The 27756-nt window shown below is 34.3% G+C and overlaps 1 protein-coding gene and 1 long non-coding RNA gene across 2 annotated transcripts; one reads left to right on the forward strand and one right to left on the reverse strand.

The window, feature by feature from the left end:
• The first annotated feature begins 9103 nt into the window (after positions 1 to 9103).
• On the forward strand, positions 9104 to 10299 carry LOC122721773. The gene is made up of 2 exons (XR_006348575.1): positions 9104 to 9651; positions 9849 to 10299. It is a non-coding gene; the product is annotated as an uncharacterized LOC122721773 (long non-coding RNA).
• A 2485-nt stretch (positions 10300 to 12784) lies between these two features.
• LOC110607868 (receptor-like protein 1) lies at positions 12785 to 14992 on the reverse strand. Its single transcript, XM_043950692.1, is given in 4 exon segments — positions 12785 to 12799; positions 12880 to 13637; positions 13640 to 14863; positions 14950 to 14992. Coding segments are annotated over 4 exon segments (2040 nt in total).
• Between the last annotated feature and the right edge of the window lie 12764 nt (positions 14993 to 27756).

Genomic DNA, 27756 nt, shown 5'->3' on the forward strand with positions numbered 1-27756 from the left:
CAATTGATTTATTAATTGTTGACTAATTGATTTATTAATACTAAATTAGTTAAAATTATACTTTTTTCTGATACATGTTAAGTCATTGCGATATTTAATGTTTTGTACAAGCATTCAAGAGATTAAGTGATAGGGCATTCATAATTAGGACACTGAGAAACCCAGACCATTTTGATTCCTTTTAAACTTCTTGATATTGAAATTTAAGTTTGCTGCCCTCCCTAAGCCACTGCTCAGACATACTTAGGATAGGATGCTGTGGTAGGATATAAGTGACATGATCAAGAGCAGATTATATTTTGAGAGGTTATCATTAAATATTTATTGTTTGTAGCGTTATAATTGTAATATGAGAAAACTATTGCTGTTAGTTAGTTAATCAGCCTATTAGTCAGTTTGTTACTTCAACTTCATTCACGTGTTAGCTCATATCAATTAAGCTAAGGCTGAATTTATGTATAAAAAGAAAGCCTGTGATCCAATAAAGTTCATATACAAGATTTCTATTTTTTTTTTAGTTTTTTTTTCTAAAACTTTTTGTTTCCATTTCTTTTTTATAGTATCAGAATCTAATAGTTGTTGAGACCTAAAACTTTATCATACTAATGATAGCCAGCAAATTTGTAAATTTAAATTTTTTTTCTCAAGTCAATTAATCACAACGATGATGAAATTTTTAATATTTAAAATTAGGAGGGATGAATCACCACTTACAAGTTTAAAACTTGATAGATATATATTACAAATAATAATAATAAAAATAATAATACTAACATTTAAATAAGTATCAATATTAATATATATTACATATAATTCTTAATAAAAATATTATTTTATTATTTATATAATTTTAATTAAATATGTATATATAATTAATTTATAACACTCACAGATTTAATTTCGTGGTAAGCACATACGAATAAATCTAAAAAATTTTAGGTTCTACACCTCTAATTTCAATTGAAAAAAATAATTAATTTATAAAAACATATTATATTTATTAATATGTGATTTATTCATATAATTAAAAATATAAAATAATTAAAATATTTTTAGTTGAAATAATAAATACATATACGCATAAACACACATATGCAAAATCTCTTTAAATAGAAGAAATTATAATTAATTAATTAAATTATTTAAATTATATTGTTAAATTTTTTTAATAATTAATTAAAGTATATAATTATTTTATACTATTGTTAATAACTGTTTAATAATTAATGAAAAATTATATTTAAATCATCTGAATAATTTAATTTATAAAAATAAATTAATAATATTAAATATAAAAATAATCAAAGAGATAGTACACTAGAATTAAATTTTTATTAAATCTCAAATAATTCATAAATAATTATTTTATTTATATTTTTATTTATTTATAATTTTTATTATTTATTATTTAATAATTATACAATTAATATTTAAATTCTTTAAATATAACCATATAATTTTGATAATATAAATTTATAAGATTATATTAAAACATATATATATAAAACATATTATTAAAACTATTATGATAAAAACATAACATTATTAAAAAATTTTTAAAAATATATATATAATTGATTTTTTGATATGATTCTTAACAAAAAAAAATCAGAATTAAAATAAAATATTTTAATAAATTCAGTTTTTGATGTCTCAATTCCTACAATATTGATCCATTCATACGATTTTTTATTCGATTAGAACCTCCAAACCCGTTCACAACCCGGTTGATATAAAAATTATTTATTTCATTATTCATCCTTTTAATTTTTAAGGAGACCTTTACTTGCAATTTCATTTTATAAATCTTTAACTTTCTTTTATCATTTTATTCACTCTCTTATTTTAATGTATTTTTTAAAATAATTATAATATAGGTTTTTTTTTCCTATTTTTCAACAGTATTAGATAAGGATATATATTCTAAATTACCGTAGATAAATAATACTATAAACAAAATTCAATGTAAAGAATACTTGGGATTAAGGTATCATTATGATGAAAATCTTGATAAATGTGTCTGGAAATATATGAATTTTTTTTTTTTTTGAAATAACATACAATATCAAAAATTTTCAATTTATTAATTCGATAAGAATTGTCTTGTAATTGCAAAAAAACATTTTTTAATAGAATTTACAAATTACAAGCAATCTGCTATTGGGGACTCAAGGTTAAGCAGACCCAAAGATAATAAAACAAGGACCAAGTTATGCAACATAAAGAATCAGGGCAAAAACAAAGCCTAAACAGTAGCAAGTTCTGCGACAACCATAGAAAAAGCAACGGCAGTGTGTGCCATATGCTAAGCTTTTTCTAGATTTTTAATAGAACTAGCTTCATCCAAAAAAAGAAAAGAAAAAGGAACAGCAAGACTAGCCAAGTACTGCAACCAACAACAAATAAATGACACACCGAAAATAGAGATATTAACAATGTTTTGAATAATTTGTTTTTACTAGTCTCATCCATGAAGAAGCTAATCACAACTTAAAAAGGTAACAGTGATAGTGTCCAGCAATTATATTTCAAACAAAAATTAGCTCAAGTCAATTACAGATCATAGAAATCCAAGAACAAAATGCAATTAATTGAATACTGGAAAACACAAATAATCAAGCATTGAACTTTTACATCCTCAATTCTTTGAAAATCTAAATTTGGATAGCAGAGGAATATTGTCCACCAGAAAACAGTAGCATTTGACAACGCTCGTCTCTATGAAGTAAAACCATCTTCGTCGCCAGTATGGATTTATGTATAGAATTGCTGCTATTGCTAGCAACACCTATGATGTACGACACCACAAAGCTCACATAGAAAACACCCATGTCCATGAATTTCTTCTATTGGAGTTGCAGGTGACAGTGGAGATGTGTTATTGCAACTCTTCGGCAGTGGCAGTCCACACAGCAAAGGATTTCCCTCGTAGCTACTCTGGTCAAATGTTGCAAATTGTGCAACCCTCTCAGATGTTTTACCTGAAAAGTTATTGTGTGCTACACTGAATACAGAAAATCCACATCACGCTTGGAGAGATATTCTTCATTATCTTGTGAAAGAACATACTCATGAGTTTGATATATGAAATCCTAAAGTAATGAGTTTAGGATTCTTACTCTTATATTCATGTGTCAGAGCACTATTCTTTTATTTGAAATAAAAAAAAAATTCTGTCAATTTTATTATTTAAAAGTAAAGAATTAATTTATTTTTTTAATTTATAAAATTTTTATTTAAAAAATAAAATTATTTATAATTTTATAAATATTTATTTAAATTATTTTCTTACAAAATAAATAATGCTAAACAAAAGGCATAAGAATAATTAACCATTATTTCCATGCTGATCCCTACCAAACCATTAACTCTAAATTCTTTCATTTATTTTCAATTATTAAGAAATTTCATAATTAAGTTTACTGTGGGAATTAATTATATTAATTTCCAAGTTTATTGATCGATTCAATTTTTTTTTTTTTAAATGCGGGCATTATGAAATTTCACAAGTTATTTTTCTCCTCACTGTTTTGAGAAAGTATGCATTTTTTTCCATTAATTTTTATTTGTTTATATCATTTGAATTTAATCTGTACAATAGTTTTTCTCAATAAAGAAAATGTATTATTTTCAAACATTCATTGAATCGCGTAATCTGTTGCTAATTGTCGATGATAATGAAATATAAAGGAAATTTTTTTTATTTAAATTTAAAGAAATCTAAAAATATATTTTTTTAAAAATAATATAGGGTAGTATTAATAAAAAAAAATAAAGTTGAAAGATATTGGAAATCAATTCATTTTTATTTATGCAAGTAATTAATAATCAAAACACGAGTCATTTAAAAATAAAGGAGAGATAATAAAAAAATATATGTGTTAGAGTGTGAACATAATCAGTATATAAGATTATGTAATTATAGGCTAATTGATTGATAAATGATTATTAGAAGGTGTCTTAAAAAGACCTTATAATATGTATATATACCCACTTATTTCAATGGAAAAATATATTGAAATTGTCCAATTATTCTTTATTTTATTACATGGTATCATAGTCATTGTCGTAGAGATTTAATTTTTTTTCTCTCCCATTAAGTTTTAAATTTTTGGAGACTTTGGACTCCTATTCTTTTGTATTATCCATTTAAGGTAATATTTGTCTCTCACTGTGCACCTAGGGAGGACGCCGAAGTTGTCTTGAGTTCCCTTGTCAAATCTGTAGTTAGTTTGCCATTTAGATGTTGGGTGGAGACATTTTTTGATGCTGTTCACTGGGTTTGGTTTTGTTATATTCTTTTAATTCATTTGAAGGTATAGGAGTATACACTTTTGGTTGAAATGGTTTCTAACAGTAAGATCCATATTATTAAAATTATTCCAATGTCTTCAGTAGCGGCTGAGACAAGTAAAACATATCTTATTTCCTTTTCATATAAATGAATCATTGATTCTGGTGCTATGGATCACATGACAGGTAATCCTCATACTTTTACTAGCTTTCAATCTCATAAAACACATTTTTCTGTTATTATAACTCATGGGTCAGTTCTGGAACTGTTAAACCTACTACTTCTATTACCCTGTCATCTATGCTAAGTTTACTTAATCTTGTGTTTAATTTAATATGTGAGTAAACTTACCAAAAACCTAAATTGTTGTCTCATTCAGGATCTTGTGATGAAGCAGATTATTGGTAAAGGACATGTACCTGGGGTCTCTATATTTTGGATGCATGGGTTCCTCAGTCTGTTGCCTACTCTAGTGTCGTGTCTCCGTTTGAACTGTTAAACCTACTACTATTAAGCTGTCATCTATGCTAAGTTTGCTTAATCTTGTAATTAATTTAATATGTGAGTAAACTTACCAAAAACCTAAATTGTTGTGTTTTATTTTTTCCTGATCATTGTCTCATTCAGGATCTTGTGATGAAGCAGATTATTGATAAAGGACATGTACCTGGGGTCTCTATATTTTGGATGTATGGGTTCCTCAGTCTGTTGCCTACTCCAGTGTCGTGTCTCCGTTTGAAGCACATTGTCGATTGGGACACCCTTCTTTACCGGTTTTGAATAAGTTATGCTCTTAATTTCATGAGGTATATCTTTACTAGAATGTGAGTCATGTCATTTTATAAAACATCATTGAATATCTTTAAGTCCTGGAGTCAATAAACGAGTTGAGTCTGCATTTGAATTAGTTCATTCAGATGTTTGAGACCCATGTCCGGTTGAATCTAAGATTAGATTCAGATATTTTATCACTTTTGTGGATAATTACTCTAGAATGACTTGAATTTATTTTATGAAGCATCGTTCAGAAGTGTTTTCTCATTTTTCTATCTTTTGTGCTGAATCAAGACTCATTTTAATGTTTCTGTGAAAATTTTGCGAAGCGATAATGCTAAAGAATATATTTCAGAATCATTTCAGGCTTATATGACTCAACATGGTATTTTTCACCAATCATCATGTGTTGATACACCCGCTCAAAATGGGGTAGCTGAACGGAAGAATTGACATCTTCTTGAGACTGCTAAAGCTCTGTTGTTTCGAATGCAAGTTCCTAAGCAATTTTGGGCTGATGCTGTCTCTACTGCATGCTTTCTCATTAATTGCATGCCCTCCACAGTACTAAACAGTAATACTCCTTATAATGTCCTCTTTCCTGAGAAGCTATTATTTCCTCTAGAACCACGACTGTTTGGCAGTACTTGCTATGTTCAGGATGTCAGACCTCATGTGACTAAACTTGATCCTAAAACTTTGAAGTGTGTTTTTTTGAGATATTATCGCCTTCAGAAGAGGTATCGGTGTTACTGTCCAGACCTAAATAAGTATCTGGTCTCAACAAATTTAGTTTTTTTCGAGCAAGTTCATTTTTATCCCATTGCACAAACCTCTCTTGATTAAGAGGATGATGATGAGGGCTTATCTATAAAATCACATCTGATGGTCGGACCTCTTCGAGTATGCCTTTTGCTGTACAATCTGATGGTAACATTCCTCCTAATACTCAGCCTCTTGTTAAACCGTCAGTTGTTCAAGTTTACTCTCGGAGACCAGTACCTGATGATACATGTCCTGCACCAGAATCTTCTTCGCCATCAGATCCACCACCAAGTGACCTTGACCTCCCCATTAGTCTTCGTAAAGGTAAATTGACAGTGTAGATCTATCTATTATGTTGCTAACTTTCTGTCTTATGATTACCTGTCTCCTTCTTCTACTTCCTTAATTGTCTTTCTAGATTCCATTTTTTGTCTAAGACAGTTAAAGAGGCTCTAACTCATTCTGGATGGCATGGTGCAATGTTTGAAGATATCAAGACTCTAGATGAAAATCATAATTGGGAACTAGTTGATTTACCCTCTAGCAAGAAGGTTGTGGGCTGTAAATGGGTTTTTGCCATCAAAGTCAATTCCAGATGGCTCCATAGTGAGGCTTAAAGCCCGTCTTGTTGCCAAAGATTATGCCCAAACCTATGGTGTTGACTATTCTGACACTTTTTCTCATGTGGTAAAAATGACCTCAGTTCCCTTGTTCATCTCCCTAACTGCTTCTCAGCATTGGCCTTTATACCAACTAGATATCAAGAATGTATTTTTACATGGTGACCTCCAAGAGGAGTTGTATATGAAGCAACCACCAATGTTTGTTGCTCAGGGGGAGTATGGAAAAGTCTGCCAAATCTTTATATGGTTTGAAGTAGAGTCCCCGTGCATGGTTTGGCAAACTTAGTGAAGTTGTTCAAAAATTTGGGTTGAAAAAAAGTAAGTGCGACCATTCAGTCTTCTATAGAAATTTAGATACTGATATTATTCTCCTTGTTGTATATGTTGATGATGTTGTCATTGCAGAGAATGATAGTACATGGATCTCTTCTCTCAAAAACTACTTGTATGCTAGTTTTCATACCAAAGACTCGGATCAGCTTAAGTATTTTTTAGGAGTCGAAATCTTAAGGAGTAAAAAGGGAATTTTTCTATCTCAAAGGAAGTATGTCCTTGACTTACTTGTAGAAACTGGGAAGATGGGAGCTAAACTATGTAGCACACTAATGATTTCTAATATATGTCTTACAAAAGATAACAGAAACTCTTATGATAATCTAGAGAAGTACAGGAGGTTGGTTGGAAAGTTGAACTACCTTATGGTGATGACCGGCCAGATATTGTTTTTGCAGTAAGTGTTGTAAGCCAGTTCATATTTGCACCTACAGTGAAACATTGGGCTGCTCTAGAATAAATTCTATGTTATCTAAAAGGGAATCCTGGACTCGGTATACTCTACAGAGATCATGGGCATACTGCACTTGAGTGTTTTTCTGATGTTGATTGGGCGGGATCCAAAAGTGATAGAAAGTCGACTACAGGCTATTGTGTATTTGTTGGAGGAAACCTAGTGTCTTGGAAAAGCAAGAAGCAAAATGTGGTATCCAGATCTAGTGCCGAGTCAGAATCCAGGGTCATGACTCAATCCACTTGTGAGATTCTATGGATAAATCAACTGCTGAAGGAAGTTGGCATGGATGTTGTGTCACCCGCAAAACTTTGATGTGATAATCAGGCTGCTCTTCACATTGCGTCCAATCCAATATACCATGAACGGACTAAGCATATTGAAGTTGATTGTCATTTCATCCGTGAGAAGATTCAAGAAAATTTAATCTCCACCAGTTATGTGAAGACAAGAGAGCAATTGGGTGATCTACTCACCAAAACTTTAAATGGGTCTCAAATAAAATATCTTTCTAACAAGTTGGACATGATAAATATTTATAATCCAACTTGAAGGGAGTGTTGGAGTGTGAATATAATTTATATATAAGATTACGTAATCATAAGCTAATTGATTAATAGAGGATTATTAGGAGTTGCCTTCATAAGACCTTGTAATCTTTATATATACTCACTTATTTCAATACAAAAATATACTGAAATTGCCCAATTATTATTAATTTATTATAATATGTAATAGAGATTGTGCTAATAGATTTTATATAAAATGAATAATGAAGTTTACATCTTTATAACATTTTATACAATTAGTTTTATTAATTTTTAATTATTTTATATTTTTATTATCATTAATATTTTTTATAATAATTTTAATTGATTATATATATTTATTTTATGTAAATATTTGCATTATATAAGATATTTATAATTAAATTATATTAGTTATAACTTTATAAAATTATCAAATAAATAAATAAATAATAATGTGAGATAATAAAAATTTTTTATATAATTTTTTATTATAAAATTATTATTATAAATTAAAAGTGATTTTTTTTAATTGTCCAAACATTGCTTGCTCAATTTTGATAAATATATTTTTAACATTCTATTTATTATTAAAATAAAAAATATAACAAAAATTTTTTAATAATAAAAATACAATGCAATTTTTATTGCAATAATAATAATATAATATATTAAAAAGTAATAAAACATCAATACCAATATCAATAGATAGTCTGATAGACCACTAGCCATATAATCAAAATGCAAGTAACGGTTAACTCATCAATTTTATACAGTTAACAAATATATTATTTATGAATATGATACATTTATAATAAAGAAAATAATTGCATGAAAAATTATAATATAAAACAATAAAAATAATAATAATAACTGATCACTAATTGATCCATTAAATTTTAATAATGTTTTAAGTATTGTTGCACGTCTAACTAAATATCAGTTTTAAATTTCTTTATTCAAAAATAATAATAATAATAACTAATCACTAATGGCTGTTAACTCCTTTTATTAGATCGAATGAGTAGGACAGTTTCGGTTCAGCAGAAAGGGAGTTCAATGCAGCTCATAACAGAGCAATGGGATTGGTCGGAAATGAGTTTGGGAGGGTTAAAGCAAGGTGCAGCTGTTGGAAAGAGGATTGCGTTGAATTTTTCCCATTTGTGGTAGTAATGGGTTGTTTGCTGCATAATTTTCTAATAAAGTATAGCGAGCCATTGCCAGAGGAAACCGTCGGACGCATGCTACGGTAGGAGGAACTGCCAATTTTTGAAGGAGAGGTAGATGAGAGAGGGGAGAGGAACAGGTATGCGCTTGCTAAGTACTTAGTAGGGTGAGCATGAGAAGGTAAATAATGAATGTAAATAATGCTAGTAGCTATGCTGGTCTTAGTTCTTAGTTGGTGGTAGTTGCAGCATTAGTAGTAGTGGGAGTAAGTTTGCTTTGTTTTCTTTTGTGTAAATAAAAGGCAGTTGCAACATCGTTCTGATGTTGTGGGTTGTGTCCTGTTGAGAGAGATCTTCTCACTTTAGCATAGAAAGGTTAGTTGTTTGAATCGAAACTATACTGCTAGATTTTAAACGGTGGGTTTTCTTCTGGTTTTTTAGTTCAGAATAGGAAAAGGGCAGACTCAAACCACAAACAAGTACTTATATAAGATATGATTTGGACCCTGAATTGTTGTCCATGTCTGATTAAGTTTGATAGTGAAGTGCTAGAGGAAAATGTGTCCTTGTCAGTTCAGGGTTGGTGGATTCTGAGGGGAGATTCTTGGATATCTCTGTTGGGTGGCCTTGTACACTGAAGCAGGAATCCATCTTCAGCCAAACAAAGCAATTCGCAAATCAAAGGCGTTACCAAATGGACCTTGTTATCAGCTTAGTGAAAACAATTTCATTCCTCAATACATACTGAGGGATTTTTGTTTCCCTTTGTTGCCTTGTGCTATTAACTTCTTTTATTAGGTCCAATAAGGATCAGCTCAAAGGGAGTTCAACGCAGCTCATATCAGAGCAATGGGATTAGTTGGGAATGTGTTTGGGAGAGTTAAAACTCGGTGGCGGCTGTTGGGGAGGCAGGAGAAAGAGGATTCCGTTGAATTTTCCTCATTTGTGATAGTAATCGGTTGTTTGCTGCATAATTTTCTAATAAAGTATAGGGAGCCATTGCCAGAGGAGAGCCTCCTGAATTCTATGGGAGGCGGAACTGCCAATTTCGAAGGTGAGGCAGATAAGAGGGGAGAGGAACAGATATGCGCTTGCTAACCCTTGAGTAGGGTGAGCATGAGAAGGTAAATAATGCTACTACCTATGCTGGTCTTAGTTCTTAGTAATTAGTAGTAGAACTGAGTTTGCTTTGCTTTTGTATAAATGAAAGATAGTTGTTTGCTTGTTGCGTGGATTAGCAATCTGATGTTTTGGATTGCATCTTGTTGAGAGAGATTTTCACCTTAGGGAAGAATGGTACCAACTTCAGCTTAGTAGAGATTTTACAAAGAGAAATGCAACTTCATATTAGCTGCTTTCCATCAATCAGTAATCACTTGCCTGATATGGCAGGATTGGGAGTTTTAGAACCCTTAAATTAACAAATGGACAAAAATTAAACCAGAAATCGTTATCATATTCGGACCAACAAATTGATTGATTATGGTTGGGCCAACAATTTGCTCTGTTTTCAGAAGCCAAGCCATAGGTGGAAACAAATTGATGGATAAGTGTAAAATATTTTTCATTGATTCATTTATTCAGAATTTTTGTAAAATCAAAGTAGGAATTGCAAGGGCTTTTTGCTTTTTCAAGTTAAAAAAAAAAAATTTTCTCAAACCCTGGTCCGGTAAAAAATATTTTCCGGATCAGGGTGATTTTTGACTCTACCGCACTTCAAAAGTGCGGTAGAGCTTACCGCACTTTTGAAGTGCGGTAAGGTAAGAATAATTAAAAAAAAAAAAATTAAATACATTACCGCACTTCAAAAGTGCGGTAATGCGTGTGTGAGTGCGGCAGCGCCGCAAAATCAGTTTTCAAAATTATAAATTTGATTTTTATTTAATTAATTTTATTTATTTAATTATATATTAAATTTATATAAATATAATTATAATTATTTCAATATTATTATAAATATTAATTATTTTAATTTATTTATAATAAAATATTATATTTTTTATATTTATTATTTTATATTATTATTTTTATTACAGATAATTTATAAATATTTATAAATTATAAAAATTATAAAAAATTAAAATTTATTTTATTTCATATTTTTTTATATTAAAATATTTTATAAATAGAGAAAATATTTATTCATCTTTAATATTATTTTTTGACATTATTATCTGTATACATATGAATTTATTTTTATTATATTACTGTTTTTAAATATTTAAATGTATTTTTATTTAATTTTTTATATTTTTCTCGTTGATAAATATGATTAATAAAATAAATTATATATATCATTGGTAAATATATTGAAGATTGAGGATTAGAGAGTAAAACATGAGACTTTTAATTTTTTAAATTTATTTAAATGTATATACTATCAAATTATATATTAATGTATTAATATAGTCTCATTTAAATGTATATATTATCAAATTATATATTAATGTATTAATATAGTCTCATTTAAATGTATATACTATCAAATTATATATTAATGTATTAATATAGTCTCATTTAAATAATGTATTAATATAGTCTCATTTAAATGTATATACTATCAAATTATATATTAATGTATTAATATAGTCTCATTTAAATGTATATACTATCAAATTATATATTAATGTATTAATATAGTCTCATTTAAATAATGTATTAATATAGTCTCATTTAAATGTATATACTATCAAATTATATATTAATGTATTAATATAGTCTCATTTAAATGTATATACTATCAAATTATATATTAATGTATTAATATAGTCTCATTTAAATGTATATACTATCAAATTATATATTAATGTATTAATATAGTCTCATTTAAATAATTTGATAGTATATACATTTAAATAAATTTAAAAAATTAAAAGTCTCATGTTTTACTCTCTAATCCTCAATCTTCAATATATTTACCAATGATATATATAATTTATTTTATTAATCATATTTATCAACGAGAAAAATATAAAAAATTAAATAAAAATACATTTAAATATTTAAAAACAGTAATATAATAAAAATAAATTCATATGTATACAGATAATAATGTCAAAAAATAATATTAAAGATGAATAAATATTTTCTCTATTTATAAAATATTTTAATATAAAAAAATATGAAATAAAATAAATTTTAATTTTTTATAATTTTTATAATTTATAAATATTTATAAATTATCTGTAATAAAAATAATAATATAAAATAATAAATATAAAAAATATAATATTTTATTATAAATAAATTAAAATAATTAATATTTATAATAATATTGAAATAATTATAATTATATTTATATAAATTTAATATATAATTAAATAAATAAAATTAATTAAATAAAAATCAAATTTATAATTTTGAAAACTGATTTTGCGGCGCTGCCGCACTCACACACGCATTACCGCACTTTTGAAGTGCGGTAATGTATTTAATTTTTTTTTTTTTAATTATTCTTACCTTACCGCACTTCAAAAGTGCGGTAAGCTCTACCGCACTTTTGAAGTGCGGTAGAGTCAAAAATCACCCTGATCCGGAAAATATTTTTTACCAGACCAGGGTTTGAGAAAATTTTTTTTTTTTTAACTTGAAAAAGCAAAAAGCCCGAATTGCAAAGACTTTTTTCTAAAGCATGGATGGCAACACTGCAGAAATAATCCAACTAATCTCCTTAAAATAAAGACTATTTGGACTGAGAAAGCTTAGTTGGGAAAAAAAGCAAGAGATTTAAGCAAATTCAATGTTGGGTGTAAATATAGCATTTCAAACACACATTTTACATCGCTGCTTGAGATTCAATCTCGAGGTCAATTGAAAGTACAGAAAAAGAAAAAACTTGCAGAATACTTTCAAGCTGAATTCATCTGCGTAAGCTACAAAATCTAAATTTGGATAAAACTACAAGATTGTCTATTATAAAATAATAGCAATTCTCTATACTCACCTCAATGAAGTAAAACCATACTCGTCGCCAGTACGGATTTATGTATAGAACTGCAGCTATTGTCAACAACACCACACTGTAAGCTACCCCAAAACTTATGTAGAAAACACCCATGTCCATGAAGCCATTGCTTTCCTCATTTTCAATTGAAGTTCTTGATTTTGATGGAGGTGATACCATTTCAGTACAATTTCTTGGCAGTGGCCATCCACAGAGAAAAGGATTTCCTCGATAACTGCTTTCATCAAATGTCCCAAATTGTGCAACCTTGTCAAGTGTCCTGCCAGATAAATTATTATATGACACATTGAAAACTTCCAAAAAATTTAACTCAGTAAGCTGAGGAGGGATGTTCCCTTCCAAGTTGTTGTATGACAGATCTAAGCTCTCAATTTGGCGCAAGTTGGAAAAGGATGCTGGGATTTTTCCTGTCAAACTGTTGTGAGACAAATTTAGTACATGGATCTCATTGAGGTACCCAATTTCAATAGGAATTTGGCCTGTCAAATGATTGCATGAGAGATCAATTCCAGAGATGTAAGATAGCATTCTTCCTTGTTAAGAATAGGATATACTCTTTGTTGTAAATTCCAAAGGTTTATCCATAGAAGCATTATATGGATTAGGCAGCATTCTTCCTAGCTGCCTATATGTTTGGCTTGTAGATCTTAGGCAAGGGAGAATAGAACCAAAAAGATGATTATGAGAAAGATCAAGCAAACTTAATTGAGTCAAGTTGCACAATTGAACTGGGATTTCCCATCAATATAGTTATGCCCCAAGATTAGGTAGCTCAATCGAGAAAATTTTCCAATCCATGATGGAATGCTTCCAGTCATATGATTATGGCCCAAATCTAACACAATTAACTCAGAGCAACCATAAAATGCATCCTCCAATGACCCTTGTAGCCCATTTCTAGACAAATAAATCTCTTGTATATTTGAAGGGCAAAAGTTAGATGGTAGACTTCCTGAGATATTATTCATTGAAAGATCCAAAACGCGAAGAAAGTACATGTTCCCCAGCCACCTTGGGATCCTACCATATAAGTTGTTATGACTAAGATCCAACACTCGTAAAAAGGAGATGTTAGACAAGCTATGTGGAATGCTGCCAGTGAATTGATTGCCATCCAATTGTAACTCATACAGAACCCTTAAGTTAGAGGTTTCAGAAAATATTTGGCCTTGCAAACTGTTGTTTGAAAGTATGAGTTCTTGCAATGAGACACAACCAATGGTTAAATCCTCTGGTATAGTACCTGACAATCTATTGTTGGATAAGTCTAAACGTTCCAACAAGCTCATATTTCCAAATGAAGAAGGAATGCTACCATTGAACCCATTTCCCGACATGTTTAGATGTGACAATTTTGGCAGATATGTTCCTATCTCTGGTGTGATGAAGCCTTGGAAGAAATTGTTTGAGATATCCAACACTGACAAATTCATATGGGAATGAATTGGTAATTTCAGAGGTCCTGAGAGAGAGTTGTTGATTAAGTAAAGTTTTTCCAATTTGGTGTTGTTTTGGAACAACCAATATGGAAACCCTTCACTCATTTGAATGTGCGACAGATCAATAAATTGTAGGTCATGCTGGTGATAGAGAAATTTGGGGAATGCTCCGCCATATCCACCACTAGATAATACAAGCTTCTCCAACTGAAATCTTGGGTTCAAGTACTGATCATTTGTTTCTGCAAATATTTTGTTACCCCTACTTTCCACGTACTTGAGTTTTGAATCGTTGAAAAATGGATTTAATTAGATTGGGATTTGAAAAAGATTGTCTGAAACTGATAGATATTCGAGGTTTGTTAAACCCTCAAGTGGAGATGAAGAGATGTTTCCAGTGAAGTGATTGGAAGAGAGGTCTAATTGTCGAAGAGAAGTCAAATTTGCTAGACACAAAGGTAAGTTACTACTGAGATTGTTGTAGCTAATGTCTAACTTTTGAAGATGCTTCAATTTGCAAATACCTGAAAATTATTAATTTTAAAATTTATTTTAGCTAAAGTTTATGATTAAAGTGATCTCAAATAGGAAGAAAATGCATTTGTTTTACTTTGGCTCACAGGTATGATGCCACTAGGTCCACAGCCCTGCATTGATAATGTTTCAAGTAAAGGAAGTGTTTCAAGACTTTGGAGGAAGTTTCCATTCACCCAAGAGCTATTTAAATCTAACTCTCTCAAATTGATGAGATTAGACCCTGTTTAAAAAGGATGAATAAATATTAATTAATTAATTTTTAATGAATAAAAAATAGTAATTATAAGCAAAACTACAAAAAATACCAACCTTGAGTAAATCTTGTCCCTTTTAAATCACTCCAGCCCATATATAGGGTCTCGAGATTGGTGAATGCTCCCAATGACTCTAATAGCATGCTGCTTCCTTTTATACCATCTAAATAAAGCGCTCTTAAATTTTTCAAGTTTCTCGTTCCTACAAGTAACAAAACAGTGAAAAATAATACAATTTTCACTAAATATATTCAATATTTATTTATGATTTTTTTTAAAAAAATTCAATATTCTAGTGGTTCAATTATTATTATTTTCAAATCTAGTGTTTCAATTATGGTCTAGATTTAAAATAAATTTTAAAAATTAACAGAACAATAATGTGGTAAATCCGTAAGTAATGTTGAACTCATCATTTCTAATATTGTTTAAAAAAGTATAATTGTAACAGCCCGGAAACCGGACCGCTACCGGCGCTAGGATTCAGGTCGGCTTAAGGCCGCCAGAACCCGTAGCAAGCCAAACATACATCCTGTGAACCTGTTTAATCCCATACATGGTCAACAACATACAGAAAAATAAAAAACTTTTCTTTGCCAAGCCTAGCCTGTGCATGCACAATCATATCATAAACCCCTCCTTGGAGTCCTCATCAAATACTCCCATGGGGCAACATAACATAACATGGGCTTGGATTACATAGACATCATAAAAACATTATATCTCATACAAGACCATGTGTACAGGGAATTCAACAGACTCTAGTCAAGCACATTATCAACTTACATTACATTACATCTCATACTTTTACATTATCAACAAACCATGTCCACAGCTAAGCTATTACATAAACTTCTCTTACTCTGCTGACTTCTCTATCTACTCTGCACCTGCAAGACTGGGGTTAAGGGAGAGGGGGTGAGCTATAAAGCCCAGTGAGCAGAAACTAAAAACATTTGTTTTAATTCCTCCATTTTTAGGTATATTATTATTCATTTTATTATTATTATTATTATATTATTTAACTTTTTCTTTCTTTTTCTTATTCATGCTTTCATGAAATGCAACACATCACAGCTAATCACATAAAAGGATGGTATTGTCACCATTAGTCCTCAACATCTCCAAATGCCAGGGGCGTAGAATGGGCCTCACTGGTCTTTCTCTTACATAACATAACATTCTAAAATGCCAGGGGCGTAGAATGGGCCTCACTGGTCTTTCTCTTACATAATGCCAGGGGCGTAGAATGGGCCTCACTGGTCTTCCATAACATATCATCATGACATAACATCAGAGGACTATGGATCACCCAACAACCATCCACATCAACATCAATTTATGCAATGCAGCATATTCGTGAATTCTAATGCAAACATCCTGAAATATTGCATGGCATAATGATGCATGGGCAGTGCTTTATGATTCATTCATTTATTCATTTACTTTACTTTAAAACTTAGGGGGTTGTTCCACTCACCTGGTGACTGAAGCTTTAACAACGAACTCTGAACGACTATCTCACAACCGGGGGTCTCGGTTCCTCGGGTCCGAACCTACACAGGTGGACTCAAATGAGGGACCGAACATATATAAACATGACTCTTAAATACTCCCCAAAAACCCCCTAGAACATCATGAAATCATCACATAAAAATATGCATGAAATGGCTGAACAGTGCACTTTCGGCGGCACCTTCGGCGGCCGAAAGTCCTGGACAGATCCGAAAGTCAGGCACTTTCGGCGGCACCTTCGGCGGCCGAAAGTCCCAGACAGAGACGAAAGTCTCTTTTCGGGGGCAACTTCGGCAGCCGAATGCTGCCTCCACAAAAGAGGGTTCGGCGGCCGAAAGTCACTTCGGCGGCCGAACCTGAGCTTCTCCCGAAGGGCAGAAACTCAGCTCCTCTATGCACATTTTGCCTCCCAAGCTCAAATCATGAAAAAAACTAGTTCTAAAACATGCATACCTCACATACATTACACCTAGGGGTTTCAAGCTATCATATACCCCATCTACAACACTTCCAACAACATATAAACAAGCTACATTGTTCATCAAAGCATCAAAACCCATAAACTCAACATATACCCTAACATGCATTTCTACCCATAGATCTTGCATAAAACTTATTTAAAACACATAAGGAGCTTAAGATCGACTCCTACCTCTTGAAGATCGAGAGGGAGACGACCTAAACTTGGAGATCCGCGAAAATGAGCTCCTGAGTTCCCAAAGCTCCAAAACTTGTTTCAAAAGCTTAAATCTTCAAAACCAAGGGAAAACAAGTGAAAATCTTGAAAGATTTAGAGGAAGAACATCAAAAATGGGTGAGGGGCGGCGGAAAGCTCACCTTGGCCGAAAATGGGGAAAAGTTCGCCCGTTTTCGGCTAAGGGACCCTTTTATAGTGGCTGGCCAGACCACGTTCGGGGGCCGAATGTGCCTCCGCATGCATGCCATGTTCGGCGGCCGAACATGAGGTTCGGCGGCCGAACCTGGACTTCCCTCACTCATGCTTTCGGGGGCCTAACGTGCCTCCAAAACGCATGCATGTTCGGCGGCCGAACTTGCCTTTCGGCGGCCGAACCTGAGTTTTCCTCCAATGCTATTTTCATGTAAAAACTCATTTTCTTTTATACTTAAAACATTAAAATACATGAAAACATTTTATAAAACGTGTTCTTACCCTTCTAGAGATTTCCGACGTTCGAGATCCCACCGGACGGTAGGGATTCCGATACCGGAGTCTAGCCGGGTATTACATTCTCCCCCCCTTAAGAACATTCGTCCCCGAATGTTCACCAAACAACACATAGGGACTAACCTTAAAAGAGGTGGGGATATTGCTGGAGCATAGACTCCCGTGTCTCCCAAGTGCATTCTTCAATGTTGTGGTGGTTTCAAAGGACTTTCACCATTGGGATTTCCTTGTTTCTCAACTTTCTGATCTGAGTGTCAAGAATCCGTACTGGCTGCTCTACATAGGTGAGATCCTCTTGGATCTCTACATCAGGCTCACTAAGAACCTTGCTCGGATCTGACACGTACTTTCTTAACATGGAAACATGGAAAATCGGATGGATTCTTGCCATAGTAGCAGGTAAGTCCAGCTTGTACGATACATTCCCAATCTTTTGCAAGACTTCAAAGGGTCCGATGTACCGTGGAGCTAGCTTACCCTTTTTACCAAACCGAACCACCCCTTTCATTGGAGACACCTTGAGCAATACTAGATCCCCCTCCTGAAACTCTACTAGTCTTCTGCGGATGTCTGCATAACTCTTCTGTCTGCTTGCAGCAGTCTTGATTCTCTCTCTGATGATGGGTACCACCCTGCTGGTGATCTCAACTAACTCAGGCCCTGCTAAAGCCTTCTCTCCAACTTCCTCCCAGCAAACAGGGGACCTGCACTTCCTTCCATACAAGGCTTCATATGGAGCCATCCCGATGCTAGCATGATGGCTGTTATTGTAGGCAAACTCCACCAAAGGTAAATGCTGCCTCCAAGAACCGCCAAAGTCCAGCACACACATCCTAAGCATATCCTCTATAGTCTGGATGGTCCTTTCTGACTGTCTATCAGTCTGGGGGTGGAAGGCAGTACTGAAATCCAACCTAGTACCCATGGCATTTTGCAGACTCCGCCAAAACCTGGAGGTGAACTGGGGCCCTCTATCTGACACTATCGAAACAGGAACCCCATGCAGCCTGACAATCTCATCCACATACACCTGCGCCAACTTGTCCACAGAGTAGCCACTCCTGACAGGGATGAAGTGAGCAGATTTGGTGAGTCTGTCCACAATCACCCATATGGAGTCCACTCTATTGGACGTCGCCGGTAACCCTACTACGAAGTCCATAGCTATGTTTTCCCATTTCCATTCTGGAATCGGTAGCGGGTTAAGCATTCCAGCTGGCTTCTGATGTTCCAGCTTCACCCTCTGACACACTTCGCAGGCTGACACGAACTGTGCCACTTCTTTCTTCATCGCTGGCCACCAATAAACCTTCTTTAAGTCTTGATACATCTTGGTGGCTCCAGGGTGAATGTTGTATCTTGCATTATGAGCCTCTCTCATAATGTCTCCTTTAAGCCCTATGTCATCTGGTACACATAATCTGCTCCCATAGCGGAGGATCCCCTTGTTGTCAAATCTGAACTCATCATTCTTGCCTAACTGAACAGTCCTGGCAATCTTCACTAACTCGGGGTCCTCATGCTGTTTCTGAGCGACTTGCTCAAGGAACACGGGTGTCACTTTCATCTGAGCCAACAAGGCACCTGTACCCGACAACTCTAACTGTAGCCCTCCTTCGATGAGCTTGTAGAACTCCTTTACTACTGGTCTTCGTTCTGCTGTGATGTGGGATAGACTGCCGAGTGATTTCCGGCTTAAGGCATCAGCTACAACATTAGCCTTACCCGGATGATACTGGATTTTGCAATCGTAGTCACTGAGCAGTTCTACCCATCTCCTCTGTCTCAAATTCAAATCTCTCTGACTCAAGATGTGCTGCAGGCTCTTATGATCTGTGAAGATCTCACATTTTACCCCATAGAGGTAATGCCTCCACATCTTGAGTGCAAAGATGACTGCTGCCATCTCAAGATCGTGTGTGGGGTAATTCAACTCATGCCTCTTCAGCTGTCTAGAAGCATAAGCGATCACCTTGCCATTCTGCATCAACACACAACCCACACCTACTCTGGATGCATCACAGAACACTGTGAAGTCCTCATTGCTAGTTGGCAGAGCTAACACTGGTGCTGAAGTCAACCTCTTCTTAAGCTCTTCGAAACTCTCTTCACACTGGTCGGTCCATACGAACCTCTGGTTTTTTCTGGTCAATCTGGTTAGAGGAGCTGCAATCTTTGAGAAGTCCTGAACGAACCTCCTGTAATAACCAGCCAAACCCAAGAAACTTCTGATCTCAGTCACTGTGGTGGGTCTAGGCCAGTTGGTCACAGCCTCCACTTTCTTGGGGTCTACCTCTATTCCATTCTCTGACACTACATGCCCCAAGAATGAGATGCTCCTCAACCAAAACTCACACTTGGAGAACTTGGCATACAAGCCATGTTCCCTCAAGGTCTGCAGAACTATCCTCAGATGATGGGCATGTTCCTCTGCATTCCTGGAATACACTAAGATATCATCTATGAAGACAATAACGAAGTGATCCAGGTATTGGCTAAATACTCTGTTCATGAGATCCATGAATGCTGCAGGGGCGTTTGTTAACCCGAACGACATCACTAGGAACTCAAAATGCCCATATCTGGTCCTAAATGCTGTCTTTGGCACATCTTCATCTCTGATCCTCAGCTGATGATACCCAGATCTCAGATCTATTTTGGAGAAACAACCTGCTCCTGCTAGCTGGTCGAATAGATCATCGATCCTAGGCAGCGGGTACTTATTCTTGGTAGTAACCTTGTTCAACTGTCTATAGTCGATACAAAGTCTGAGGGATCCATCCTTCTTTTTCACGAACAACACTGGAGCACCCCAAGGTGAGGCACTCGGTCGGATGAAACCCTTGTCTACCAGCTCTTGCAACTGTTCTTTAAGCTCTTTCAGCTCTGCTGGCACCATCCTGTAGGGAGGGATAGAGATTGGTCTGGTTCCTGGCATCAATTCTATTTCGAACTCTATCTCCCTAGGAGGCGGTAAACCTGGCAGCTCGTCTGGGAAAACATCTAAGAACTCTCTAACCACAGGCACCGAGGCGGGCTCTCTGACATCTCTGTCTAGCTCTCTCACATGAGCTAGATAACCCTGACAACCCCTCCTGAGCAGCCTACGAGCCTGTAGGGCTGATATCAAACCTCTAGGTGTACTCCCCCTGTCTCCTCTAAAGACAACCTCTGACCCATCCTGACATCTGAACTTAACTACCTTGTCTCTGCAATCCAAGGTAGCACCATGGGTAGATAGCCAATCCATCCCTAGAATGACGTCAAAATCTGTCAAGTCTAGAACCACTAGGTCGGCGGATAGGCATCTTCCCTCTATGAAAACTGGACTGTACTGGCAGACTGACTCTGCCACTGACGGGTCACATTTGGGTCCGCTGACCCATAGGGGACACTCTAACCCAGAGACCATCAAACCCAACCTCTCGACCGCTTTCGGAGAAACAAAAGAATGGGATGCACCCGGGTCCATTAAGGCATAAACATCTGAACAACCAATGATGATATTACCTGACACCACGGTGTTGGATGTGTTTGCCTCCTGTTGCGTCATGGTGAAGATCCGTGCTGGAGCTGACGGACCTTCCCCTCTGTAAACTGATGAAGAAGAGGCTGACCCTCTCCCTCGGCCTCTGCCACTAGCCTGTGTTGCGGCTGAAGCTGCTGGCTGTGCTACGCTACCCGAAGTTGTCTGCTGGGGCTGTGCCGTAGGAACTGCTCTCGGACATTCCCAAGACATGTGTCCCTCTTGCCCACACCTGTAGCAGGCTGTCGTTCCAAACCGGCATACCCCCTTGTGTAGCTTACCACACCTTGCACACACTGCATTATCAGCACCAGAGCTTGAGCCACCCCCTATTCCCAGACCTGATTTGATCTTGCTCCAGAACTTATTCTTCTTCTGCTTCTTGGTGGTACTGCTCCACCTCTTACTACCTGAACTTAAAGAAGAAGGATCCACTTTTCCCCTACCTGGGGTTTTGGAACCAGAAGGCTGTGCTGCTGACTGTTTGACTTTTCCCTCGATGATAGCACTAGCCTCCATCCTCCTAGCCATATCGACTATGGTGTGAAAACTCTCTCTATCTGCTGACTGTACCAAGGAGGAATACCTGGGATGGAGCTTCATGATATACCTCCTTGACTTCTTCTGATCTGTATCAAGGTTCTGCCCAGCAAATGGCAGCAACTCCATAAACCTGTCAGTATATTCATCTACACTCATGTCATCAGTTTGCCTCAACTGCTCGAATTCTATCATCTTCAATTCCCTTGAACTATCAGGGAAAGCCCATCCTGCAAACTCATTTGCGAAATCCTCCCATGGAAGACTGTCCACCCTCGGTTTGATGTAGTTCTTGAACCACTCCTGGGCCTTCTTGCATTTTAGGGTGAACCCAGCCATCTGAATGGCTCTACTGTCATCCGCCCCTATCTCGTCTGTTATCATTTTGACCCTTTCCAGATACACAAATGGGTCATCACCACTATCATATTGGGGAGCACCCAGCTTCATGTAGTCGGTCATCTTGACCTTGCTCCCTCTGGATGAGCTAGGGTTAGGAGGTTGAGTAACTGGGGCTGCTGGTTCTGTAGGTGGTGGAGGTGGTGCAACATTTTCTGAGGTAGGGTTTGCTGGATTTGGATAGTAGGGTGGAGGTGGATACATTGGGTACTGAGAGTACGGTGGGTAGTATGGTGGGTATGGCATCTGTGTGGGATAAGGGCTAAAACTAGGGTAATCCGATGTACCTCCCATCGAATACCCGGGATTCTGTGAGAAAGGTGGGTAATGAGGTGGCTGAACGAAACCCGAGGCCTGAGTGCCTCCTTGGGACTCTCCCATGCCTTCCTCTGGCATACTCATCCCCAAACTGCCATCCCTCCTCTGGTCCACATCCATGTCATCTCCCACATCTTCTGACATACCACCTTGAACTGTTCCTCGTACTGATCTGCTTCTTCCCAGATCTAAAGACCTTCTAGGGTCTCTTGCTATTCTGTCCCTGTTGGACCTGCTAGACATTGCCTTAGGCAATGCTGGAGGACGGGCGCTCATGCCCTCATCCTCAGGTGGTACTCCAGTCAATCTTGCTGATCGACGAGTTCCTCTCATCCTGTTTTTCTGAAAAACCACACATAGTACAAACATCAGCATCATATGGTTCATGTGGGCACACATGAACCCTCATCACATACATACATATCATTTATGCACATGCATATAATCATGGCATATCACATAATCATGTAAGACAGGACTCCACATCCTATCCTAGTGGACATGATCTTTCCTATTGTGCTTGACCTTCTATAACCTCTATGAGCCCGACACTCTAGGTCCGACCATATGAACCTAGGGCTCTGATACCATTCTGTAACAGCCCGGAAACCGGATCGCTACCGGCGCTAGGATTCAGGTCGGCTTAAGGCCGCCAGAACCCGTAGCAAGCCAAACATACATCCTGTGAACCTGTTTAATCCCATACATGGTCAACAACATACAGAAAAATAAAAAACTTTTCTTTGCCAAGCCTAGCCTGTGCATGCACAATCATATCATAAACCCCTCCTTGGAGTCCTCATCAAATACTCCCATGGGGCAACATAACATAACATGGGCTTGGATTACATAGACATCATAAAAACATTATATCTCATACAAGACCATGTGTACAGGGAATTCAACAGACTCTAGTCAAGCACATTATCAACTTACATTACATTACATCTCATACTTTTACATTATCAACAAACCATGTCCACAGCTAAGCTATTACATAAACTTCTCTTACTCTGCTGACTTCTCTATCTACTCTGCACCTGCAAGACTGGGGTTAAGGGAGAAGGGGTGAGCTATAAAGCCCAGTGAGCAGAAACTAAAAACATTTGTTTTAATTCCTCCATTTTTAGGTATATTATTATTCATTTTATTATTATTATTATATTATTTAACTTTTTCTTTCTTTTTCTTATTCATGCTTTCATGAAATGCAACACATCACAGCTAATCACATAAAAGGATGGTATTGTCACCATTAGTCCTCAACATCTCCAAATGCCAGGGGCGTAGAATGGGCCTCACTGGTCTTTCTCTTACATAACATAACATTCTAAAATGCCAGGGGCGTAGAATGGGCCTCACTGGTCTTTCTCTTACATAATGCCAGGGGCGTAGAATGGGCCTCACTGGTCTTCCATAACATATCATCATGACATAACATCAGAGGACTATGGATCACCCAACAACCATCCACATCAACATCAATTTATGCAATGCAGCATATTCGTGAATTCTAATGCAAACATCCTGAAATATTGCATGGCATAATGATGCATGGGCAGTGCTTTATGATTCATTCATTTATTCATTTACTTTACTTTAAAACTTAGGGGGTTGTTCCACTCACCTGGTGACTGAAGCTTTAACAACGAACTCTGAACGACTATCTCACAACCGGGGGTCTCGGTTCCTCGGGTCCGAACCTACACAGGTGGACTCAAATGAGGGACCGAACATACATAAACATGACTCTTAAATACTCCCCAAAAACCCCCTAGAACATCATGAAATCATCACATAAAAATATGCATGAAATGGCTGAACAGTGCACTTTCGGCGGCACCTTCGGCGGCCGAAAGTCCTGGACAGATTCGAAAGTCAGGCACTTTCGGCGGCACCTTCGGCGGCCGAAAGTCCCAGACAGAGACGAAAGTCTCTTTTCGGGGGCAACTTCGGCAGCCGAATGCTGCCTCCACAAAAGAGGGTTCGGCGGCCGAAAGTCACTTCGGCGGCCGAACCTGAGCTTCTCCCGAAGGGCAGAAACTCAGCTCCTCTATGCACATTTTGCCTCCCAAGCTCAAATCATGAAAAAAACTAGTTCTAAAACATGCATACCTCACATACATTACACCTAGGGGTTTCAAGCTATCATATACCCCATCTACAACACTTCCAACAACATATAAACAAGCTACATTGTTCATCAAAGCATCAAAACCCATAAACTCAACATATACCCTAACATGCATTTCTACCCATAGATCTTGCATAAAACTTATTTAAAACACATAAGGAGCTTAAGATCGGCTCCTACCTCTTGAAGATCGAGAGGGAGACGACCTAAACTTGGAGATCCGCGAAAATGAGCTCCTGAGTTCCCAAAGCTCCAAAACTTGTTTCAAAAGCTTAAATCTTCAAAACCAAGGGAAAACAAGTGAAAATCTTGAAAGATTTAGAGGAAGAACATCAAAAATGGGTGAGGGGCGGCGGAAAGCTCACCTTGGCCGAAAATGGGGAAAAGTTCGCCCGTTTTCGGCTAAGGGACCCTTTTATAGTGGCTGGCCAGACCACGTTCGGGGGCCGAATGTGCCTCCGCATGCATGCCATGTTCGGCGGCCGAACATGAGGTTCGGCGGCCGAACCTGGACTTCCCTCACTCATGCTTTCGGGGGCCTAACGTGCCTCCAAAACGCATGCATGTTCGGCGGCCGAACTTGCCTTTCGGCGGCCGAACCTGAGTTTTCCTCCAATGCTATTTTCATGTAAAAACTCATTTTCTTTTATACTTAAAACATTAAAATACATGAAAACATTTTAGAAAACGTGTTCTTACCCTTCTAGAGATTTCCGACGTTCGAGATCCCACCGGACGGTAGGAATTCCGATACCGGAGTCTAGCCGGATATTACAATAATATAAAACATAAAAATAATAATATTAACTAATCATCTCCTATTTTGTTCACTAATTCATCCATTAAAATTTACTAATTTCAATTTTTTTTTCTAAGTCTAATAGTTTATGAAAGTCACTAAATAATTTAAACATTATTCATAGGGCTTTTTCTTTTTTAAATTTAAAGTTTAAAATTTCAATAGTCTAATATATAATTTTAATCGCATAGAGATAAAGAAATATAATAATCACTTTTTAAATAAATAAATATATTTTTATTTTCCTTTTATCAATTGTTTTGTTTAACTTTAACTAGAATAATTTGAATTTTAACTAGAATAATTTGAATTAAAAATCTCATAATTATAGAAATAATATTATTAAATTAAAATGTATTGATATGAAAAATTAATTATATTTTAATATGACATTATAATTACAATATTAAAACAATGTAATAAGAGCATTCCGTCTAAGGTTCTACTCTCCCAACCCCCTATTTCAAAAAAAATAAAAACCAATGTAATAAGACACTATACATAAAAAGCAAAAAATTAGTTTTTTTTTCATTAAGACAATGTAATTTAATTATTGATATTTCAGATAATTAATAAATAATTAATTACTTATTTTATTAATTACTTTTTTATAATTTCATTAATAAATTTTATCACTATTTTTTATTTTTTTATATTGAAATATAGATGAATAGCAGTGATGAGAAAAAAGAAATTGAGAGCAACATTATAAAAATACATAATTTGTTTGTTTTAATTTCTATAATATCTTAAATGAACAAGTATTATGCTTAATATTCAATAAATAGCACTATTTTGGCTTATGAAAGTTTTGGTTTTAAATTGAGAAAAAAAAAAAAAAAGAATTGCAATTCATTTGTGGCTTAAATATCTGCCTATCTAGGGCTGTTTTAGACACTTCAAATATGTTCTTATCTATTAGATTTTAATAATTTTTAAATATTATTTCACGTTTAACTAAAATATCAATTTTAAATTTTTTATTCAAAATAATAAAAAGCCTTAAAAATTAGATACAATTAATACCTCTTGAATCGACAAATTTTGTAATGTTATTTCCGTCTAAACTTAGCTTCTCCAGATTACTCATGATATCCAAGTCTGATTAGCAAGAAAGAACACATAACTAAAACAATAATTATAAATATAAATAATTTAATCAATTAATAGTTTAATGAAAAAAAATGTCTCTAACCTTTTAAATCAAAAGGTCCTTTATTGATTATCATATATCCATAGAGTTTTAAGAGAGGAGAGACCTGCACATGTATAAAAACTCTTTATACATTTATTTTTTTTTATTTTTTTATTAAAAAAAATAAAATAAAATATTATGAAGAAATAATTATGCATACCATTAAAAAAGTCTTAAAAAATAAATCCGCATACATTAAATATGTAAGTAATGTTCAACTCATCATTTTTATACAGTTAATAAATATATCTATTTATGAATATGATAGATTTATTATGAAAATAATTGCTTAAGAAACTATAATATAAAACATAAAAATAATAATCCATTAAATTTTACTGATTTCAATTTTTTTTTTAAACAGTTTATGAAAGTCACTAAATAATTTAAACATTAGGCTTTTTTTTTAAATTTAAAGTTCAAAATTTAAATAGTTTAATATATAATTTTAATTGCATAAATAGAGATAGATAAATATAATAATCACTTTTTAACAATACACTATGATTATATAAAAATAAATTAAATAATAAGGGAATAATTTATCCTATAAATATTTTAAAAATAAAAAATGAATATACTTAAAAAGTTAAAAAATTTAAAGATTGAAAAAGAATAGTGAAATTGTTATAAAAATAATATTTCAGATTGCAATTTTACTTCTAAAAGAATTGTTATTAAATTTTAAATTTTTATAATATTTAATTTATCTCAATATCAAAATATATATTGAATCATTACCATAATATATTTTTATTTTCTTTTTAATCAATTGTTTTATTTTCTTTTTAATCAATTGTTTTGTTTAACTTTTTTTTTTTTTTTTGAAATGGTTGTTTTGTTTAACTTTAACTAGACTAATTTGAATTAAAAATTTCATAATTATAGAGATAATATTACTAAATTAAAAGGTATTGATATGAAAATTTGTATTTTAATATGACATTATAATTACAATATTAAAATAATATAATAAGACACTATACGTAAAAAGCAAAAAATTACTTCTAAAAA

This window comes from Manihot esculenta, chromosome 14 (assembly GCF_001659605.2).
Source record: "Manihot esculenta cultivar AM560-2 chromosome 14, M.esculenta_v8, whole genome shotgun sequence".
Classification (NCBI taxonomy): domain Eukaryota; kingdom Viridiplantae; phylum Streptophyta; class Magnoliopsida; order Malpighiales; family Euphorbiaceae; genus Manihot; species Manihot esculenta.